We start from the raw sequence: 24,198 nt of genomic DNA, 5'->3' as shown, positions 1-24,198 counted from the left end.
AAACATAATGGCTTGAGAAACGAGTGGCGGAATTATTCTTAGATACAATTCTGAGGCCACTTCATATGCGATAATATTGTTTAGTACGTGGAACCATCATGCATAGTGAAAAGGATGTTTACGAAAATTATATTGAAACAGTTTAAACGTGTTTGTTTAAAATTAAAATTAAAATGATTTTTCTGAAATAAGTACCTACTCACTACTCACAGTTTTTAATTTTTTAGTTTATTGTCATTACTCCATAAGCCAAATTTTGGGAATTTACTAAGTAATAATTAATAATGACATAAATTAATATTACTATTCAGGGTGTCCGGGGGTAAAGTGCTAATTTCGTGGGATGATTTTTAAAGCATGATTGTTAAAGTAAAAAAGAGTAGAAAGTTAAAAATATTTTTTTTTCTAAATTCTAATGTTTTAAGGTAGTTTTTAGGTAAAACAATGAATTGTTTGTGTATTTTTTTTCTACCATCATATATACAATCACCTCCCGAAGTTAGCGGACTTTACCTCTTAAACCCTGTATAAGAATTACAATGATCACACTGTCATAATAATTCAGTTACAATAAAGAGCATCTATCAGCTTCATCATCTTCAGTCGCCGGAGAAGTAATGCAAAACATTTTAATCCTACCCTATTAATAGCTATTTTGTTAAAATAAATATCTAGATCGTTCTAGGAATTCGTTATTACACTTAATTAATTGTTGAAATAATGACATATTTACCTGCTAATACTGTTTAGTGCGGCAGCTGCCGCTACGGCTGATTGGTTGCTGCAAGATCCATTGATGCCATTACTGATACTTCCTTCCCTATCCCGTTCTCTGCTGCCATTCTTCTCTCTCCCTAAATCACCCATGAATCCCTCGCCATGGTTGCTTTGGTGGTGATAGGCTGAAGGGTCTCTCTCCTTGTAATGGCGCTGATTTTGATGATGCTGACTGGATTGGTCAGACCAGTTGTTAGACGAAGAAGGAGAGTGCTGGTTGTTTTGAATCTGGCTCATATTGGATTGGGAGAGGAGTGGGTGTTGAGGAGGAATCTGTCCAGGAAGAAGATGGTTTGGCTGCTGCTGCTGCTGCTGCTGTTGTTGGTGTTGCTGTTGTTGCTGTTGTTGTTGCTGTTGTTGTTGTTGCTGCATTGCTTGCAAAATCTGTTGTGCTCCAACTGCGCCATTGGCCAAAAGCCCTGTCAGTGCTGCAGGGTTCAAGAGTGCATTGGTCAGTGCGGCGCTGGCATTCTGGTTTAGCAGGTTATTTCTCATGGGAGCGTTTGCCGACGGGTTGTTAAGGATCTGGTGCGGTTGTGCCATCGCTTGCAGATTGGCTAGAGACGTGGACACTACTTGGCCGTTATTTAAAGCAAGGTTAACCATCTGGTCGCTGGAGTTGACGTGGTTCACGGGGATTGTGAGGATTGTTTGAGTTGCGATTCCTGAAAAAAGATCAAAAACATTAGAAACCCAATGCTACGAAGAATTACCAATATTACCTCACGCATATTTTTAAGAATTAGTCTTACCTTGAGACGTAGGTATAAGTAGTTGCGCTCCCTGTATACCCTGGACCAGTTGTCCGGAGGCCAGAATCAATTGTGGCATGGGAGAAGGAAGAGCTGGTTGAAGCAACCCTCCTCCACATACTCCGGGCGCGCCGTTTGCCGAACTCAATCCACCTAATACAGAAAATACAGATATAAATAAAATACTACTTTTACAATAATTGTCCATGTTACATTAAAAAATGTATAAAATAGTAACATCTTGTAGTGCAGTGGATTTTCCAAAATAAATGGTTAGAATGCAATATCCGCTAATGCAATATAGGCTACAAGATGTTTTGTACGAATCCTTTGCAAAAATGATACAATTATCAAGGTGTCCATACAGGATGTACATTGTATGAGAAAGTACCCGACAAACTTCAAGTAGTTATTCCTAAGGTCACTTGGTGTAAAAAAGAATATAGTATTTTTGTCTCCGGTGACTTTTAATTCACTTAATAATATTTTTTAAAAGCAGTAGATATTGAACTCGGGTCGGCTCTGGGATTTGATAATTATTGAGCAATGGTACACAATACGTGAAAGTATTCTTTTTCATTTGAATTGAAAAAAATAAATAAAAAAAATTCAACAGAGCACAAAAAAAAATTTCACATTTTTACTCCAAATAAGCTCTGATTTCACTGGTTAAATTTTGTCAAGCACGTCAACGTAGGGCACAAAATTTAACCGGGGATTCATGGGCTGATTATGTTAGGAACTCAAAAATCTAATTGAGCTTTAGGCCATCGTAAGAATTTGTATGACCCGTGGATTACAATAGTCTAGATATAACATGTTTGAAGAATGTCATAATGACACAAAATGAAAGAACACCAAAAATTGGTGACCAAGTAGATGCGATCCAGAGGAAACCAAGGAAGATGTGGATATACTGATGGCGCCTCATGATATACTGGAGGCAATTGGCGAGATACCATAGCCAGTGAAGAGCATTAACTAGATATAAAATAGAATTGAGAGACTCCCTTGATGTGATATGTTATACTAAACGGCACTAAAAATGTGTCCGAAAATAAATAAACAAAACATATTACAGAACGCTTTGATCGACTCACCTCCGCCCACGCTCAGGTTGAGTGGCGAGCTGAGGCCGGGCGCAGAAGGGTTGCCCCCGCCACCGCCCCCGCTCCCACTCCCGCCCCCGCCTTGTGCCGCCAGCCCCTGCAGGTTAGCCGCCAGTTGCGTCATCTGCTGGGAGATCTGCGGAAGGCCCTGTAGGCCTTGTAAGCCTTGGAGACCGCGGAACATCCCCACTGAAACGAACCAATTATTAAGTGAAAAAGTCCACAACGAGTTGTCAACCCATAGGAAACGTTTTGTTAAAAGTTTTGACTGCGCCTTATTTTATAGGATATCCTCAAAAGAGTTCCACTGGAACAGGGGCCAGTGGAATTGTGGCACCTCAATCAGTCCAGTTAAACAATTATTCATCAAAATGTGGGTTTCTAGATTGAAATTGAATATTGGCCTTCTAATACTCGTATTTACATAATTTTGGGACAAAACCTTTTTTTACTTACAATGTAAAAGTTTTGAAGCTCGCAAAATAGTTCAGTTGAATGGATTGACAATGAACATTGGGATTAATAAACTTAATAATTATCAGAATTTTCCCTCCAAAAGACATGGCTAGTTGTATCGTGAAACCTGAACAATTCATAAATTTTTTTTAATTTCATAAATTAAGATTATTATTAATAGTTATATTCAAGCACTGTTTTTTTTTTTTTTTTTTTTAATTTATTATAAATTTTTAAAGATACAAGTTTTATGCAGTCCCACAAAGCTGTCACACATGACGGCTTGTCTGTAGGTTGTACAAATAATATATATAAACATTTTTAATTTTTAATACATGTATGACACAAAATTATACAATAAACAATATCACAAAATAATATATCTCAAAGTACCTACCTATATACAAATTATTTAGGCAGGTACGTTGAGATGTTCAGGAGTACATCAATAATAAAGTTCAGAGATACATTGATTCGTCGCTTATTAGCTAACGCTTAGGACGGGTTGTTTCGGAGAATTTGAACAATTCATCAAATTTCAATGCTCATTTTCCAGTTATGCGAAAGATTATTTCAAGTTCTGTTTTTATTTCAGTTCTGTCAAGCAACTAGCCTATTATGATATAATAACAAAACTTGAATAGGACTTTCACAGAACCCGGAAATGAACGTTGAAATTTGATGAATTGTTCAAATTCTCCGAAACAACCCGTCCTTAGTGTTTTTGGGGCAGGGTCTCTCATTATTCTGAGGTTTAAAAGAATTATTAAATTTATTGAAAATCTCTGGTATTAAATATTTAAGCGTTCGGCTTCCATACTTATTTGTTACTCTTGGAATAATGAGGCCCTTATTTTCAGTGAATCTTGTTGTGTGATTATGCACCGGTTGCTTTTTTATATTTGGTATCTCCCTCATTATCCATTATAATAATGTACCAAAGAAGACCCTTTATTGGAAGTAGGCCCTCAGAACCATACAGTAGTTTTAGATTACTTCTTTGTCTGTAAATATTCGGTGGTACATTTTTTTTTATTATAGCAATTTGTAAGTTTTGTATATATTTAATATAAATATTGCTTGAGTGCCCCAAGTTCGTATGCCATATCTGAGTATGGATTCGACCATATAAAAATAAATTATTTTAAGAGTACAATGAGGCAAAACAAATTTCAGTTTATAAAAATTACTTGCAAAAGATCGGAGCTGGTTACAGATTTTAGCCACTTGTTTATCCCATTTAAATTTATTGTCTACTATTAGTCCCAGATAAGTATATTCGTTAGTAAAGTCAATTGTTTCACAGTGGCAAATATTTTCAATTTTTCTATGAATACATTCAGAATTATGAGCAATTATTTTGGGTATATTCCATATTCCCAGGCTTGGTGATTTTACATACATACATTTTGTTTTTTTAACATTAATAATTAAACCAAAATCATGAGCCCATTTAAGTAGCTCGTTAAAGTCACTTTGCAATTGTTGAATAGCTATGATAGCTATAATATTATTTCAATATCGGCCATTTGTTTCATAGTACTTGAATAACGACAGAACTTGAAATAATTATAAATATATTATAAAGTGTTTTTACTGAGATAACCATAAATGTAAAATGTGTTTTATAGTCCAGTTAAGTGGTTTCGGTTTCAGTCTATATTTGATATAGTATAAAGGAAGCTTTTTGCCATAATGTTGTATTTATAGTTGCTTGATAGATATGTTTTTGACTCTGAGATCTAGTGTTTCTAATATACGTGTTACTTCTTGAGTTTTTTTAATTGAAATGATGTTAAGATTGTTGATGATTTTATCAGTGCTAGTGATAAGGACTCTTGGAATACTTTTCATTACTATTTGGTTTATTGCTTTTATGGCTTTTTGGTTTTAATTAGTAAATTAACGATATTGTCATTTGCTCTGCCTCATCCGATAGACCGTATTCTAACAGTGATTGGCAAAGAGCCATGTTGATCCTGATTTTTGAAGTTTCTTTCAATGAGGACATATCATATTGTTTTTTTTATTTAAATATTTAATCCACTTAGCCGATTTTAAATTTTGATCAATTTTGATGTACAATTGAGGGAAAATTTTTACATTGCACATTTAAGTGATGGGATCTCTAAACTTTTAAGTTCAGTTATCCTTCTGAGCTTTTTTTTATATTTTGAAAATTATGAATTTGGTTTATTAGCATTACGTTTAACATATTAACGTGTAGCTCATTTTTTTATCCTGTTTAGTGGGCTGTCTGCTTTCAAATGTATTTGCCAATTAATTTGAAATACAGTATCATCCGCAAAACTTATGATACTACCTTCACATTCAGGTTGGCATACGTTGTTAATGTAAATCAAGAACAAGATTGAACCCAGAATACTTCCTTAATGCACCAAGAATTTGTCATCAATTCGTTCGTTACGTTGTTAAGTTTTAGCGTATGCTTTAGGTTTTTACACAGCATTTCAAAAATCCTTGTCTTCTACTGGTTTTTTTAAAAGATGTGAATGATTTATTGTGCCGAATGCTTGAGAATGGTCGAAGAATGTGCCGATGTATATTTTATGTGAGTCTAGAGAAATTCGAATATATTTAATTACTAAGGTTACAGCGTTGGATGTTCTATTACTGCCAGATGAAGATATTGGTTTGATAAAATTAGTATTAGTTCGTGTTTAGTGGTTGTTTTCAGCGCAAAACTTCTTGTATTAAGAATGTGGGTGTTTGTTAACCTTCCGGTTCAAGTTTTTTATTGTGGTTATTTTGTTCGTCAAAATCGAGCTTTTTTTGCAAAAAAATTGTTTGTGTAGTTGACTAATTGATGTATATTTTTGTCGAGCGAGAGTATTAAATTTTTTGTCTCGATTTCTTTCAATGGGTTTGTTTTGGTTAGTGTAGGTGATTTCTTGAATTATTTGCCAGATAAGTTTTGGATTATTGTTGGATTCATCTAGGACTGTTTTTTGTTAGTTTATGGAGTGTGTCTTAATTTTTGTTAATCTAAGCTTTTTTATCGTGTGCATACATGTGGGTTTTTATTGAAGTGTGGTTTTGTATTTTTAAATTAAGGTATTCGATACATATTTTCTTACCAAATTCTAGATACATGATGATTTTTTTAGGTTTCAATTTGTAATGTAGGTACGTTTTCCAAAAATTCGCACCCCCTGAATATCACCGTCCAAGGCATTTTCCGGGTTTTCCCTCCCTACAGTCCGGATTTGATTCCAATTCTAAGTTCACGATATCCTTATTTGGAATGAACCACAAGATCACGATACAACCTTACATTTCATCTATATAGTATGGGGTACCAACTCACTGGGGCTAGGCATGCCGTGCTGCGCGTGTTGGGCGTGCTGAGTGTGCTGGGCGTGCTGGGCCTGCTGCGGGGGCGTGGGCTGTCGGGGTAGCAGCGGGGCGGGCGGCGTGCACAGGGGGGCGCGCGCGTCGCCGCCCGGGGAACCACGCAGAGGTGACGGGGAGCCGGCGGCACTGGACTTCTCAGACTCCTGGAACGAAGACGATTTAAAATGAGATAAAAATATTAATATTTTTCCTATTCGACTATTTTTCATCTAAAACTGTGAAATAATTAAATCGGTTTCACAGCTTGGTCCAACCAAGTTTTGACCGGTCGGGGGTCATTTGGTTAGCGTAAGGTTTTAAAAGGTAAGTTTTTCATAAACCTTGGAAAAAGCTTGGAAGTGCAACATCTCATACTTAACGAACCCATTTTCGTATACAATTTTTTAGTATAATATGGAAAATTAATTTCATTGAATTATGATAGAAAAATGTTTTAATATTTGTTCATGAACTAATAAATAACATAAATTAAAACAGGCGCCTGGTATTATGAGTCGATGTAAAAAATTAGTAATTTTACCCGATTCCAAATGTTAAATGTTATTTCTAAGGTAGGCCAAGAATGGGTGCAATATTTTGTGCAAATCAATGGGAACAAATAATAGATTGAATATCTCACGGCAAACATACTTTAATATTTTATAACCAACAGGCTGACACGTGTTATTTTATTAATAATTATATAATGTACCGAAATGCATTGTAACTATCGCTCCAAGCAAGATGCCTGTTCTGGACGGTATTTGACGAAGACGACCATCTTGACGAATTGGCAGGTGCACTCTATCGTACCCTCGCTTACCCCTACCCCCTAATCCTGCCTTCTGTTCCTGCCTACTGTATTCTGCCTCCTCGACCATGACAGTGGTGCGGCGACAATTATTCATCAAGAACTAGTTTGAAATAAGATATCGCATAATTTTTCATCGATTCACAATACGATGTACAAAGGAAGTTTTAATACAGTGAAGCGTAAAATGGTTTTTAAAAATGATATATATTATTATTTCTGGCGACCGTCGTTCAGACTTTCGAATAGATCATGGGTTAGAAATCTTCGGCCCGCGATCACATTAGAACAAAAAAAGATTAGAAACAAAATTACTTTCAATAAGCAAGAACGGTTTTTTTTCACTGTGTTTCGGATACATTTTTAAAACATTATTACAAAATTCAGAGAAAGGAACACATACAATACTAAAAAAACATTTAAACAAATATAAATAGGCGAACGAAAATCCCTATTCAACTAAGTTAAAATTTATTAATATTTTAATAATAATAAATTAAATGTGTAATGACATGGACAATAGGGTGGATCGCCACTGTATGGAATTTTTTGTTTTTTATAAATCTGTTTTAGCGGGGTGCGGAATAGATGCTCTAGGTACATACAATTAAGCATACAAAATATCAATTTAAAATTTTGATAGCAAGTACTGCCCCAAAGCAGTTGAATTTTTTAAAATCTGGTAAAAAATTGTCCCTTTATAAAACAATTTTGAGTCAATAGTAATACTTTATTTTTTACTTTTACATTTTTTAATGAATAAAAATTGCCGCGCCTTAAATAATATCATTAAAAAAAATTGATAATATTTATTTTCCCGCGAAAATTTGACAAATTGCTGAGTCCACTTTCGCACCTGGCTCGCGCACCGCGCATCTTTAGATCAACCGTCCACATCTCGCAGTACAGTTTCAAGTTTTACTAACGTTGATCTTCCAACTGACCAACAACACTTTGCTTCATCTACTTCTTCTTCTTATGTAATAAATCCAACAGACAGTAGACTATCTGTTGTATCCAGAACATTGGATCGATACAGTATTTCTGATCGGGCAGGTGCTGCCATCGTCTGCGCTACATTGCAAGATATTGGATTAGTGACAACAGATAATCTAACAAACTTGATCGATCTTAATAAGATTCGACGTGCTCGTGCCAAAACTAGGACCAAGGATAGACGCAGAAAAGTTATGATAGAAGAACATATCAGTTTTTTGAAAGAACCTGGCTCACAATACATTGGCCACATAGGCGTTAAGTTCGGTGATGCTAAAACAATAGCTCAAAAATTGTTTGTATATTTTGTGGCAAAATGCATTGATTTAGCGTGCATCGTGGCACGAAATCAAATCAAATCAATCGTGACGAAACAGCAGTTAATACTGGAACATTAGTCTGGCATTATTCGACTTCTTGAAGGAAAGCTCCATCGTCCACTTCAGTGGTTGGTCTGTCAGTAACATGCTAATGAGTTAAGTTTGAGACACCTTTTCGAATACCTTGGTGGAACGACAACAGGTCCTAGTCGCTTTAGCTGCCAACTAGAAAAGTTACTCAAGAACTGTGAACATCTTTCTGTGAAAGAATTTCAAGCAATAGAATGCAACTTACCGTTCATTACAAAATCCCGCGACGACCTTAGTACAGACCAGCTTTATTTATTGGAAATAAGCCGAACAATCGCCGAAGGACAATGTAACGAAAACTTAGCGAAAAGAAACCCGGGTAAAATCAGTCATTTGCGTTGGTTAACAACAGCCGACTATATTGACTTGATCTACTGGGAAAAACTATCAGAACCACCTCTTACACAACTGATATCTAGCGAGACAATAATTGATGCCATTGCAGACCACGAAATTATCGAATCCAACATTTTGTGTAAGTTCCGATTGATGCCCTGTCACACGCAAGCCAAGCAAAGATGCATCAAAGTGGTAACGGCATCATGCTCTGCTGTTTGCGGCCCTGAAAGACGTGAAGGATGGATGCAAAACAAGCTAGAATCTTGTTGAATAATGCCAGTATTCAATTCGGAGAAGGACTGTAAAACACAATAACTTTTATGATTTTTTAATTAATTTTTTAACATTTTTTGTGTAGCAATGGTACTTTTATTGTTTCTTTATTAGTAGATAATATTATTAGTAAGTGAAGTGTTTTTTTTAAATATTTGAACTACTTTTATTGAGCAAAGATTTCTAGCTGTTTTTTTTTATTTGAATTGACTTGGGGCAGTACTTGCACTCGAAATATCTTAATGCTGTCATAATGACTTTTAAAAGTATCCCCATAGAGCATTCATTCCACACCCCGCTACTAAGAAAAACATAAAAACAAAAAATCGATCCACCCTAATGGACAAGCTCACAAATAAACATTACAAATGTGGATTCATCTGCAGACGCATTTAAGAGAAAGCTACAAGCCAAAAATGTGTATATTCTTGGTATACCTTATATCGTAGGTATTAGGCATTAAAATCGCTTGACAAACGGAGTCTAAAAACGTTCGATTTCAAGCAAAATACTGTTTTTTATTAATTTTGTAAATAATTTTATAATAAAGAAAAAAAGGAAATCAAGTGAAACTGTTACAGATAATCTTAGCTATAATACTGTACTTTTTAAAGTTGTTTCCTTTATGCGTTCATACATTTCTATTGAAAAAATATATCTTTTAGTAGTTTGCATTTATATTTTTTATTGAGTAATTTATATTTTTATTTGTATTCTACTCAAGCGAAGCGATAGGAAAATCTTCAATTTATCTAAAACATATTTTTTGGTATTCATAATGTACACCGATTGGTTGTTAAGATTAATCAAAAAAGTGATTTGGCATTAAGCTTCGCCTTAAGAAGGAAACCACTCTCGTGTTTGAAGTATTGTTATAAAGTTCCAATAGGAGATTCATTTGTGAACATGGCATTTGGTCACGTATTTTTCATTTTTTTATTCGATGAATTCTTATCAGGTGTAATATTTTATTATTATTTTACTAATAAGAAATAAAATGTGTAATGATTAATTCTGGGCGTAAAACTTATTAAACATGGGACACGCTCACAGATAAACATTACAGGTGTGGATTCATCTGCATGCGCATTTAAGAAAGAAACCGTTCTCGTGTTTAAAGTGCAGATATAAAATTTTAATAGTAGATTTTATTTGTGAACACAGCGTTTGGCCACGTATTTTCAATTTGTTTATTCGAAGAATTTTTTTCAGGTGTGATATAAAAATTAAATATAATCAGTACTTTGTAAATTGAGGTTATAATAAAATATCGAGGATTGCTGATACTACAAACATCCAAATGGCCCTTGACAGCGAAAAGGTTCCCTTCCCCTGATAAAGATGAATGCTCATTTGCGCTCAAAATATAATATTATATTGTAGAAAAAAACTTTCGTTTTCTTTTCTCTACACGGAGAGAACTTCCTGATATATATTGTTAATGTATTAAGAATCTCTTTGAAATACTAATGTGTTTGTCACGATGTCCAGACACGTGGTCAAACAACTTAGTATTTCGTTATGATACGAGTATATTATTAAGACAAATGCAGGTGGATAAACATGTGTTCCGATAAAGTTATGAACTTACACTTTATGAAGTAGCGAAGTGTAGTCCCGATTTTAATAAGATTACCAATAGATTTTCAATAAATCAGCATTAATCATTTTTCCGTGTAGTTGCCGTTTATTTAAATTAATATTATTCAACCGTGTTTTAACAGAATTTTTTTAAATAATTTTGGTACGATAATTAAATGGAAGATTTTTTTTTGGTCCATCGCGTTTATTTGCACAGAAAAAAGAAGTGCACTAATTCAAGGACCTTTCGGAAAACTTGTAGAGCCTTCTCCGAAAAATATTTTATTCGATGTTATAAGAAATTAATAAAAATGACAAAAACTTTAATAATTAATATGCATCACAAATATTTTACATATAAAATCGACAAATCAACCAAAGAATGATTTCATAATAATTTTAAATATCAATAAAAAATATTTAAATAATAAAATCAACACTTTAATTTACAGAAAATATCTTAATCTAAAATAAGATAAACTTTTTAAGGTTGCCCTTTACAGACCTATTCATTGCAAGTTATTTAAACAATTTGAAATAATAAAAAATTAAAATTTACGTCAGTATATTTAATAGTAGGTACTTACATAAGACAGAGTCATTATATTTCGATATGACTTGAAGTCGATTAATAACAAAGTTCACTTTTAACACGCATAAATCACACCACTTATAAAAGTTTTTTGTAACTACAAAACACTGTATAAACTGGTGAAAAAAATAACTCATCACATATTTTCTGAATTTCTTAAAACAATCTTAAGTTGTAAAAGTTTAAAGTTTCAGTGAAACTTATTGAGAGTGAGTTGGTAGTCAGTATCAGTAGAGTAGAAGGTAGCGAGTTGCGCAGTCGACCCGGTAGCGGCTAGGTTGTCCGTCCCTCGGGCTCGCGGCGTAATGATATAACACAACGCGAGGCTATATTTACGTCCATAAGTAAACCTCACTCGCTACGGAATGAATGCGCGTCATCAGTTTGAAAAATCAAGCGGCCGCCCAACCCCTTTAACACGAATACAATCGTACGGACACGGACACACATACAAACACAGCGAGGAAACCTAACCCCTCGGTGCGTCGCTGGAGGCGGGGAGGATAGGTGCTCCCCCTCTCGACCAAAAAAAAAACACGGATATGGAAAAAGGGGTGAATACATACACACACGATCGCGTAACAGAGTGTGGGTAGATTTTACTCATTAATTTTAAAACGCCCGGTTTTTTCCGCAGAGGGCGGCTGCGGGAGGCGAGTTAAATAGATTGGTCTGCACGGGTCTGCACGCGTGGGGGGGAGGGGGTGGGGAGAAAAAATATAATTAAAAATCGAAAAAAGGGGTCGATTGTGCCTCCCCGGCGCTGTATCTGCATCCGACCACCCCCTCCCCGTCAAATGGAAAGCGGGCGATTTTTCCACTGTCAAAGCTTTAAATTCGCGGCTCTCGCCATTATCGTGCCGATGCTGTTTCGGGGATTTTTTCGATCCTCGCCACCCATCGCCACCCCGCGAACTCTACCCCTCCCCCAGCTTTCTCCCTACTTCCCCCCCCCCAGCCACCCGTTCTATAGTGTGGGGGGGATTTTTTCTAGTGGGTGGCGTAGATGAGTTGTGGCCCTGCAGACTCCAGAGTGCAACGTTCCTCTGAATCGATGTGCGCTTTAATATTGGGATTAATCGATCAAATACAAATACTATTGCGGGGGATTCCTCGGACATGTCGTTACCATCTAACCAACTCTTTGAACATTTTAACAACCGAAACCTGAATCCGTTACTAGTTGTCAATCAATTCGAGAATTCAACTGAAAAAATCATGAATAAATTAAATTAAAACACACTGCAGAAAGCCGCACATATACAGCAAAATATTATGCTAATATCCATTTGTAACAATTATTATTCTTCCACATCACAGACGTATAATTTAACGAGTGATCTTATCTTACTTTAATGGAAATTACATAATTCTATAGCTTAATTGTACAAGTGATTATACATTAGTCCAAATTATTTCCTACCTCGTTCCCGCTACAATTAAGTATTTTTCGTCTAATTGAATCGTAAAGAAAGAGAAAGAAGTAGACGAAATTTATGATAAGCCGACATATCCAGCAAATGATAGTAGCACGCGACATAGTACTAGCACGCACCGACAAAATATAATTACTGATTATAAGTCACTCAATAGCTATCACGCCATTCTCCGTAGTCTGTAGAGCCATACACAGAGAGATAGAACTACTTAACTCCTTTTAAACTCTTTATTTCCTGAACGAAAGCTCCTGAATAATTAAAAGTTCCATTTGAGCACCCACTTCCTACACGTGTATTTACATTATTAACCAGTAATCATCTATGAATGTTCGTTCATTAGACCTTCCACGAAATAATTTTCTAGAAGTATTATTGTAAACTTCACAAAATTTTACGTTTGTGTGATTGTGTAACGGAAATATAGTATGAAAAATATTATAATAATACGTTGTGTTTTTTTTGCACCTTAATCGTTTCGATTAAAAAATATCTGAATCTCACCAGTTGGTCAGAAGAAAAAAATATTTTTGACTAGTTTTAAGTCGTGCAAAATTACCTGATGTAAGTTGAATTGTCAAGATGAAAACGGAGAAACTTTGTTTCTCCATAATCAAAAATCTTGTATTTTATCACTCGTGAGATTTCAAAAGAAATTAATTTTCACAACACATTGGTTCACCAATTATGACGATGTTACACTCGTACACAAAAGGAAATTTTATTATTAATTTATTTAACTTTGCGATATTTTACATCTGATACTCATTATATGCTGCAAACACTAAATAAAAACATGGCTCAATTGAACAAGTCAATATAAATAAAACAAAACTTTTTTTAATGCCCTCTATTGGAATTGTGAAGCTATAAATACATCAATTAGAAGTCGATTAAATAAATTATAAGTGCGCATTTTGAAAACTTTAACAAAAAGTATCAATTAAACTGATCGAATTGTTTTTTCATGTAAATATATAGGTACATAGATTTTCAGAAAGAGCGATAGGAAATATTTAAATCATGTAATCGTATTGCCATGGTCACTATTTTAAAAAGTTCGATAGTTTAAATAACGTTAAAATTACCTTTAGTATTTACATAGGTAACTAGGTATCTAAAGAGGCGTCGAATCGGTCCAATCTACCGGCATTACATATAATAAAGCATGTCTTCACCAACAAAAGATATTTTGATAATTTGTTTTGTATTTAAATTATTCTCTTTATTAACGCGTTCAAGCACGTAAAAAGTAAAAACCTAAAAACGAAACCACTCTGATACGAACACCTTACACGAAACACAAAAAGACCTCCGCTTCAAATCATTAATGTTTGATTCTACCGTGCACATTACAAGCTGCCGCTGCATGTGTGTGAGTTTTAATGAATTGTTTACACTACCACTGTCAGAAAACTTGTTCGTTGATTATTGCGCCGGACGGGGTTAGGGGAGGGGTCGGGTGGGGTGAGGAAAGAATTAGCCCTAATGACTTCAATTGATCATCGTTCCAAGAGTTGTATGATTAGGGACGCAAAAAGGAAATTAAACGATAATGACCCAATATCCCAGCGCTAATTACGGCGGTACCTACTGCCTACTCGTGTACGGTGACTGGGCGGTACGGCGGACTCAAAACAATTCAACCACTTCTATTACATACGTTCTATGTTAGTACTGCACTAGATGCTTGAATAATTTTATCGGTAGATAATCAAATGCTTTTATTGAATATTAATCCTTTCTTATCTTAATCCTATCTTTAAAGTTACATGTATATTATAGAAATTAACAAGGAATCTCTAAATACTATAAAATAATGTCGTTCTCCGCGTCTATTGGTGCGCTTAGTTCTTCTTAAATACGTAACGTATTTTGGTAAAGTTTTCTCTTTCATGAAGAGAATTTTTTCCGGAAGGCTTATATATATATAATAAATGCATATTATTTATTTATTTTATTTATTTAATACATGTTACATTGTTTTGAAATTTACATAAAGTAGATATAATGAATCACCATACTAGGCGGCTGCCTGTTTCATGGTGACCAATTGAGTGTAATTACTTTGTATGAAAATGAAATCTAGTGTAAACATATGAAATTAGTAACTATAGATGAAGCTAAAATTTTGGAAAAATTGTAATAAAAAGTAGAAGATAGAAATTAGAAAGGAGAAAGAAGTAAATTAGCATTAGATTGTAAAAATGTACATAATTATATATATAATTTTTAATATGTGTGCATGCAAGCACACATGTGTATATAGCAGCAGACATACCTATATACATATAACAACACATGTATACATACACCCATATGACGCATCCTCACGCATATAAACAATATATACACCTCTATCTGAGTACTTGGAATAGGCTACTAACACTATAACAATCACACATCAAAAAATCCCCGAGCGCTTTCCTGAAACTGTCGTCTTTGGCTATTGATTTTATTTCTAACGTTAAATTATTGAATAGTTTTGGAGCAAGAAAGTTAAATTGTCTTTGTGCCATTGAGGTTTTTATTGGGGGAATATTATAATTGGATTTGTTGGAATATCTTGTATTATGGGTCGATTCAAAAATATTTTTTTTTGTATGTTTGAATTTATAGTAGGAGGATATGTTTTTGACGTATAAGGATTTTATGTTGAGTACTTTGAAGTCGTTAAATAAGTCCTTCGTGGGGTGAATATAGTGTACTTTGTAAATAGTCCGCATTATCAATTTTTGAGCTTTAATTAATGGATCTAATATCGTGTTAGAGCATCCTCCCCAGACTACTATACTGTAAGATATAATTGATTGGTATAAAGAAAAGTTTACCGTTTTTAGTGTATTTTTATTTAGAATATTTCGTAATGACCTGAAGATATATGCCAGTTTCCGTATACGGTTTGTAACATTTATTACGTGATCTTCCCATCGTAGTTTATTGTCAATTATTACACCCAAATATTTAATGGAATCTACTCGTTCTAGTGGATTGCACAGACAACTAGAGTTATCTCTACAAGAATGTATTTTTAGTGTACGATTGATTGAAGGCTGACTCGGAATATTAAGACTAAACGTTATATATTTCGTTTTAGTTATGTTTAGGGTGAGTAGATTATCATCCAACCACTGTTTAATAATTTGCAATGTTAGATCATATTATATTAATAAAAAGTAGATAACATGTTTTGTAATTAACTAGTAAAAAAATACTTTCGGGCGCTTACATTGATAACGGTGGCTAAAGCTTATGAGATACTTCAAAATAACTTACCAAGGAATTGTATATCTTAAAAAAGCCTACAGAAAAGTCCATCATGGTATATGTTTATCTTCTAAGGATAACTCCTAGCAACGCCTGGTACACGTCAACTAGTAAGTTTGTAAGTTAATGTTACTTTTTTAGGAGTTCTGTTCAGTTCTGAAAACTGAAAAATCTTGATAATGTAACTTTATATATGATGAACATTAAATTATGCATTGTTAAGTAGTTACCAAATTAGTTCGCTAATCAAACAAATTCAATTAGAATCAATATAAAGAGATTCTTTCTCATATAGTGGTGGGCTGTATCATAGAGCTACTGCGGGATCAGAGAGGACTGCGGGTATTTCAAACAATTTCTAACAAATTTAAACCACTATTGCAACAACACATATACTACTTATTAGCACGGTAGATCATTCTGTGGCTTGACTTCAGTTAACTTGTTTATTTATATCTATCATTGTATATTATGTAAAAGCTGTTTGTTTCTTACAAATAAATAAATAATAAATAAAAAAATAAAACATTTAGCCATGTTATGTTTTTTTATTATTAATAAAATCTAAATATAAAAAAATAAAAGGGATTTTCTAGGTTTCATTTCGCAACACTTACTAACACTATAATACTATAAGACAATAAATTGTGTTCATAAATTCAAAAGGGAGAGAGGTGCTTGAAATTATTTATTAGAAACAAAAATGCTAAACCACACTTAATTACAAACCTTAATAGTATTTGAGACCGGTTTGCACAAAGCATCAAGTTCATACACAGGTGTCGCAGGTTCAATCCTTTTGAGGGATGTCTTCCATCAAAACGCACGCTATGATTAATTGCAGCTCTTAGTAATGAGGAAGAAATCGAGTTTTTAATTTTAAATACGAATATGTTATTTCTACGTCTAATCTACTAAATGTTTTAATTTATCACTATTGATAATGAAAGTAGCACGTTCTTACATCATCTAATTCGCAATTAAACAATAAATTAATCCATACGTAGATTGCGAACAAACTGGTATTATGCAAAAGAGTGGTTTATTGCTTCAAATTATCAGTTTACTACTTGTTGGTAAAATATAAATAATAATGCAATCGAACTTCATATGGCCAATAAAAAAAAATATATATTTATTTTTTTATGTTCGTCGTCTACTAACTAAGAATATTTGAACAGCTGCACTTTGGTTGTGTAGTATGCAATGGCAGAATAAAACAAAAAAAGAATTAAGTTCTACGGAAATGAGGGCTAATTAATGCCGGTGGTGGTGGTAAGTTCGCAAGTGCATTTGAAGTACGATTGGGTGTAATTTAGCAGCACACGCTACGTCATCATCCCTTATTATACTGTCGAACCTCCCTTACGGCTGCGTGGTGCACCTTGCAGGGGCGTCCAACTCTTTCCGTCAATTTGTCGAAATTTCCTCCATCTCTCTAATTAAATTCTACAAAATATATATAACTGTCTTTCCTCTTAACAAATTTCTAAGCCAACAAATATTGATTGTCGTAAACTTTAGACAAGCAAAAAAATTGACTCGATATTATACTCTTTACGAGTTCAGTTGTTTTCAGTACCGTAAGAGTACGGTTGTGCTTCAGAGAAAATGGCACGAGATTTTAGACAGTTGATTCAGAGACTGTGTTGAATGCCGTGATTCTTCCACTTTAATTTCAATTTCACGAATATGGCATAATACAATTTGTGTATTTCAAGCATTTAAGTACGTATTTCTGACAAACTGATCCCGACATCTAATCTGGAGAACGCGGGTTCAAATCTCAAGGTGCGCAAAAAATGTAATGTAATTCATTTGTTGTATTTCACAGTTAATTAAATAAAAATAATTTATAATACATTTGCGGCAGATTCCAAAATGGAAGACACTCTGGTGATAGACAACAAATGAGAATTAAAAATGATTGGAATGGCTTCACCCGTATTTGGTTATCATATCTGAATAGCCCGGTACTTCTCCACCTTACTTTTCTCGATCTCATTTCCCTCCGCACTTGAAAGCAGTGACTTTGCAACGTACCCAAATTGGGGATGCCATAGTCTCACCGGCTTCAGACGTTAGGGAGCAGTTGGGATTTTTCAACTAAATCTCTACAGACCCTATGTCATCTTTTGGGATGTTGCGTGGAGGGACTTTTCAGGGAAATGAAGAAGAGAAAGGAAAAAAGGATGAGAGGTTGGTAGGAATCTGGGGATCAGTGGGTCCAGGAGTGACGGACCTATTAATCGATTCCTGAACCAGTCTCTCCCAACCAGGAACGTCACGCACGTCAAGTGGGTAGACGCATTCGCCGCCAAGACCTGGAAAAACCTCACTCTATGAACCCGAGCACCCCTGCTAAGTCGCCAAATGTAGCGAACCGCATGTGGCGACCTATTTCAGAGGTGTTGGTCATCCAATAAATTAATCCTCACAATTTACCAATTTACACAAAATACCAGCCTCTCAATTTTCATGTGCGGTATTGACATTAAAAAAAAAGTAATATACACATTTATTTTCATTGAGATCATGAAAGTAAAATATAAGAATGCTTAGTCATAAAAAGTTATATTTTTAAATATACATTTATATACTTGTCATGACATTTTTATCAAAAGCCATCTAGCGTATTAAATAAAATAGTTGATTTCCTTAAATGCGAAGATTATACTAGGGTGAATCAGAAAGGGTACGTTGGTCAGACCTTTTAAATGTAGTAACGAAAAATACATCGCGATATTAATCTAAATCGTGCACAAACTTCAACTCGTCACCACTGCCTTATGCGCCCTTATTCACCCCAAACAACCTTGATACGCTACTGAACAGAATATAAGATAGGGGTTGGGGAGTAATGCGGAGTACACTGAATATAATTAGTGTTACTACTTAACAATCGACAAATAAAATTGTACGGTGAACGTATAGGCATTAAGCAGTACTCGTAGTACGTGATGTGAATTTTATTGTTTAGATATCATATAGTTCGTGGTAATACGAATTATGAGTATGAATCTTGATTAGACGTAGTAAAATATAATATAACAAGTTTGTTGCGGTTGCCAATAAACTGCTTCGAAGGTATTAAATGGTTGCAAGGTAGCCACGTAAATGTCAAAAATCCAAGGCTCTTTTTAAACAGCTCTTAAACTGAAAAAGAAAATATATTTATTTTTAATAACTTTTCAAGAATAGCCATTTGAAAATATTGTGCTTTGAGTACGTTTTAAAAACAAATATATCTTTCGGGTAAAAATGTATGAACTCTCTAAATCGATATTCGGAAGCAGGGGCTTCTCGTTACCTTTGGGTGTACTAGAGTGCTAATATTAGAAAAAATAGCAATATTGATGCTGAAAACAATTTTTTTTATTTTTTTCTAAAATTAGATTTTTTCGTGTGATGCGGCGCACGGCTAAACTGAAATTTCCTGAAAATCTTCATACAAAAAATCGAAATTATTTTTTATACGAAATGCCATTTTTTAATATTGGCACTCTAGTACACCTAAAAGTCACGAACCGCCACTGTATGGAAGTAGAAACCGTACTAAAGGTCCGGGAGTGGAAACATAATAAATTAAAATTTTCTCGGCTGAATCTTTTTTATTTATGTATTAAAATTTACTTAACGATTTCGAATGTCACTTACCTTGGATGTTTCAAACTACGTAAATTTTAATTCGCCATCAAATATCAAAACACGTCAACCTTATGGTGCGTAATCGCTTTAAGTCAGCAATGTGTACGTTATTACTTACTAAATCGGATATTACAATTCCAAAGACGTAAAAAAATAATTTTCTTTTAAAATTTTGTATTGTTGGTAGGTACCTACCTTCTTAATCGCTTGTCTGAATCCTTCAAACAATCGGTTCCAATTTTGAAAATTATAGTTAAATTAAATTAAATTCAAAGCATTTTTCACGCAGGACTAACGCACATCACGGATAACCGAAATCAGAATGTTTGGTGACCCATCTACATAAATAACATGTAGGTACCTAGAAGGTACTGCTTATACACATTTTTTAACAATTTTTTTCAAAATTTATATAGGGATAAAGTAATGTGTAATGAATCATAATTCCAATTTTGAAAATAACAATATTAAAATATTTTCCGTTTAAATATCATATTATAAGTAGGTACCCAACTACTTTATTGTCTGTCTGAATTATTCGCATAATCAGTTCCAATTTTGAAAATTACATTCAAAAAATTAATTGAAAAACAGAAATTGAGTTCATTGAACAAAATTTCACGCAGGACTAACGCACACCACAGAAACCAAAATAAGCATGTTCGATTACCTAATGACACAGATAATATTTATAGATACCTATTCACATATTTTTCTAAATGTTTCTGGCTTTCACCCTTCAAGGGTGTTCTAGGACATCATTACAAATTAGGGAGAGAGGGTAGGTGAATTTATATGTAAATTTTTATTTAAATGAACAAATTTCGTAATTATATGAAAGATCCGAGTAGAGGTCAGACTTACACGAGATGAGATGTTGAATGGAGTAGTGTAAAGTCTTGATAGAAGATAGGATATTTTTTGTTCAGAGAGGAACAACCAAAAATATTTGATCTAAGTTTGCTAATTCTGGACCACAGAAAGCACACTCAACCCATCAAAACATAAATAAAATCAAACTCCATGTTGATTTCTTAAATTGATATAATAAATATGTTGCAACATGTTGTTTCCTCGTTTACGGCGTAGTACTTACAGCAGTAATAAATTCAATACAGGTCGGATAAAGAGTAAAGAAATTGTAATAACATTTTGTTATTTTAATGCAATTTGCATTAATTAATGCCAAACAACATGTTTATTATTAATGGAATTAAAATGTTATTATTGACATGCTTCTATGATGATAAATTTATCAACATCATTTATTGCTTCACACAGAAATTTAACATTTTAATAAGATTTATTTACTTATAATATTGATTACATTTTATGCTTTTGACTGTCCAACTAGGAAGGATTCCCGTTTTAAGACAGTCAAATTTACAGGTTTCAAGTTATCCTAGACGAATACAGGATTTAAGACTAAATAAAATAAGTATGTTAAAACGAAGATACATAAAAGATACATAAAAAGATACATACAAAAGATACATAAAGGCGTTCGTGATAAATAATAATTTTCAAATTACATTTTTTAGTAACATTTCGGAATCAGTCATGCCTAGATTCAACAACCATTTTGTCACTCTTGGACCAAAGGATGACAATTCACACAGTTTCAGCTGAGAGGAGATTTTAGATTAAGATCTCTTTGAAAAAAGATTTATTTGAAAAGAAAAAAATAATACAATATGATAAAAAATAAATAATACAAGAAAAGAAAAAAGTGCGAATCAAGTGCATTTCAGTAGTTTGTCAATGGGTTCCATGATAATTCAACACGATGGCATTTCGATACATCTTTAAAAAAGTGATTTAAAGTCATTAGAAGCGATGAAAAAAACTAACCTATGAACCTAACCTACGTTACCTATTAAATCTTTTTTTTGATTCATCACTTTTCATAAATCTATATCGATTTTTAAATGTGTGTTGAATTGTCATTTTGGTTCGTTTGATCCGGTCACAATTTTTTTCAGCAAACCAAGTCTTTAACACAGTATTTGGTTTAACATTTGATTTTTTTTTTTAATATTTTGGCTTTTAACATATTTTATTATTTAGATGATACCTTAATATGGTAGTCTAGCGTTCTTTGCCCAATTATAAATTCAAAATTATTTGCATTGGGTAAGTTTTTTAGATTTTCACGGCCAAAAGCATTTTTGTTGTTTGTTTTTGGGGTCATCTTCGGATCTACCGGATCTGCCCTGATGATGGACACTGCAACGCTGTCCGAAACGTCGGCTAAAGAAGGAGTTAGCGCAACACGGCATAACACCCCAAAAACAACAAAAATATTTGCATTGGATTGTTTTATTTTTAATGTTTAATTAAACTATCAACCTTATTAATTTTCCAGAGAAAATATTCATTAAAATATATGTTTTTAAAGTTATTCATAAGATAATAACATTCTAAAAATAGTATAATGATAAAACAATAGAGTTCCTACTTACAACGTAAAAAAATACACAATGAGATCAGAGAAAACAATTAAAATGAGTACCTATAATTTTTGCATCATGATATAGATTCAAAAATAATTCACTTCCAAACATAATTTATTAAAAATTAAATTAACATTTATTACGCTCTAACCAATACCACCCATTTGCCACTATACCACAACAAATAAGGATTAAGGTTTTTTTGTACATATTTGAAACCTTATCTCGTAAATAGGTACATGCTTTAAATTTTGTGTTCCTGTGAGTGCATATTGTCTGAGCATAGCAAGGTCCTGTTTTAACACGATCATTTGGCATTACATCTGTCTGCAAATTTGTTTGTTACGTTTCGGTTCAAGATGGTGGCCATGTTGGATACCACATTTTATCCCACAGCGGTTTGCATGATCGTGGTTCCACTACGAGCTGTCAAATCAGAATAATCAATGGTACGGTTCTCACCTTCCTGCATAAAGTTCGAAATAATAATTAAAGTTTGTAATAAAAATCCTTTTTAAAATTTAAAAATAAGTTGCGTTAAATATTTATTGTTTATAATTAAATAGCTACGTAGTATCGGCCTATTTATAAATTTTATTATTTCAGAGGAAATTTTGGTTTTGATTTATTAAATAAGAAAACAATAGACACATAGTTTTGGATACGTGGTCCACTGTTCACAGAACCACTAGTATTTTATACATAATGTTTTCGAAGTTAAGACTAATCACTTACCAATTTAGAAAAAAACTAAATAATGAATTAATTCACCGCCCTTGATTAACAATCGAGGAGTCGTAGATACTTATAATTTCCCCGGCACATCTTCCGCTTGCCAAATTTCTCCTGCACTGATTCAACCCTTTCTCGATAAAAAATGCGTGAATCAATCAAACAACCGGTAAATTATTCGTCCGTCGCTTTAGAAAACCCCCCCGGCCCCTGCAGCGTCGGGTGGGGTACAAGGGGGGAGTGCAGGGGGTCGTGGTACATCCTCACCCCCCACCCAGAAGCAAACCACCCGCTTTCTACCAATCCTGCCTCTGGACTCGACGTTTCTGGCAAACGGGTGGGCTTTAATTAGAATATGTATATTAGTTCCATTATGTCTAATTATAAATTCTATGGCTATTCACTACTGTTCGGCGTCCTTCTATATTCTATACGTCGATCCAGTGGGGCGGTGTGATGAGGACTTATTGGGGTAATCAATTAATTTGTCTAATTAGTCGTCATTTTTACGAGGATTTTTGCCGCAGCTTCAGTTTCCCGCGACGCGACGTAATAAAGCCAACAATCGATCACCTAACCACAGCACTCTTAATTATTTTTGATGAAGTGCTTTTTTTCGCCTCTCTCGTTCGTAATGAGGAGCCAATTTAATTATAATTTTACAATTCATCGAGGAAGGTATATTGCAGCACGTTCATGGTTAAGAAAACCAATAAAATTAAAAATTTTAACTAAATTCAAAATGTATGTTATGTTCAAATCATTTTATTTTCATTGTTGAACTCTTTTGCAACAACCTTTTATTAGTCACGAAATAATAATTGAAGTTAACTAATAAGTTTAGGTGCCAGACAAAAAAACTAAATACACGTAAGCTCATTTTCTGCTCAGAAAACAGTCGCAGAGTAGGTCAGTGCGTATTACACCATAAAACAGTCATAGAATAGGCTTGTGCGTAATACAAGATAAAAAAGAAAATAATAATAATTATAGAAATAGCTGACCTGTAAATGGGATAAATTCTAAAAAAATTAAGAATTGTGTGCGTGGTATTCCCGTAAAAAAAACATTATGCTTTTTCATGGATTTGGGGAAATCCTAAGTACCTAACTGAGTTCATCATTTTTCAGTATAGGACGTGATGTCTCATGGTTGTAGAGGGGACGTATAAATAAGTCTGTATTTAATTTAATAAGAAGTACCAATTTTTTT

The 24,198-nt window shown here is 33.8% G+C and overlaps 1 protein-coding gene across 1 annotated transcript in view; it reads right to left on the bottom strand.

The window, feature by feature from the left end:
• The window catches only part of pdm3 (POU-domain protein pdm3), a 206,749-nt gene that overhangs the window by 15,794 nt on the left and 166,757 nt on the right, over positions 1-24,198 (bottom strand). Inside the window, exons 4-7 of the mRNA XM_089636063.1 lie at positions 6,423-6,612; positions 2,630-2,827; positions 1,530-1,682; positions 734-1,442 (exon numbers count right to left, since the gene is read on the bottom strand). Of these exons, the coding sequence (XP_089492189.1) occupies positions 734-1,442; positions 1,530-1,682; positions 2,630-2,827; positions 6,423-6,612 (1,250 nt within the window). The remainder of the gene's footprint in view (positions 1-733; positions 1,443-1,529; positions 1,683-2,629; positions 2,828-6,422; positions 6,613-24,198) is intronic.

Source organism: Hesperophylax consimilis, chromosome 10 (genome assembly GCF_061612785.1).
Source record: "Hesperophylax consimilis isolate HC1 chromosome 10, BYU_Hcon_1.0, whole genome shotgun sequence".
In the NCBI taxonomy this organism is placed as follows: domain Eukaryota; kingdom Metazoa; phylum Arthropoda; class Insecta; order Trichoptera; family Limnephilidae; genus Hesperophylax; species Hesperophylax consimilis.
The sequence above is the reverse complement of the archived record's forward strand: the minus strand, read 5'-3'. Positions and strand labels throughout refer to the sequence as shown.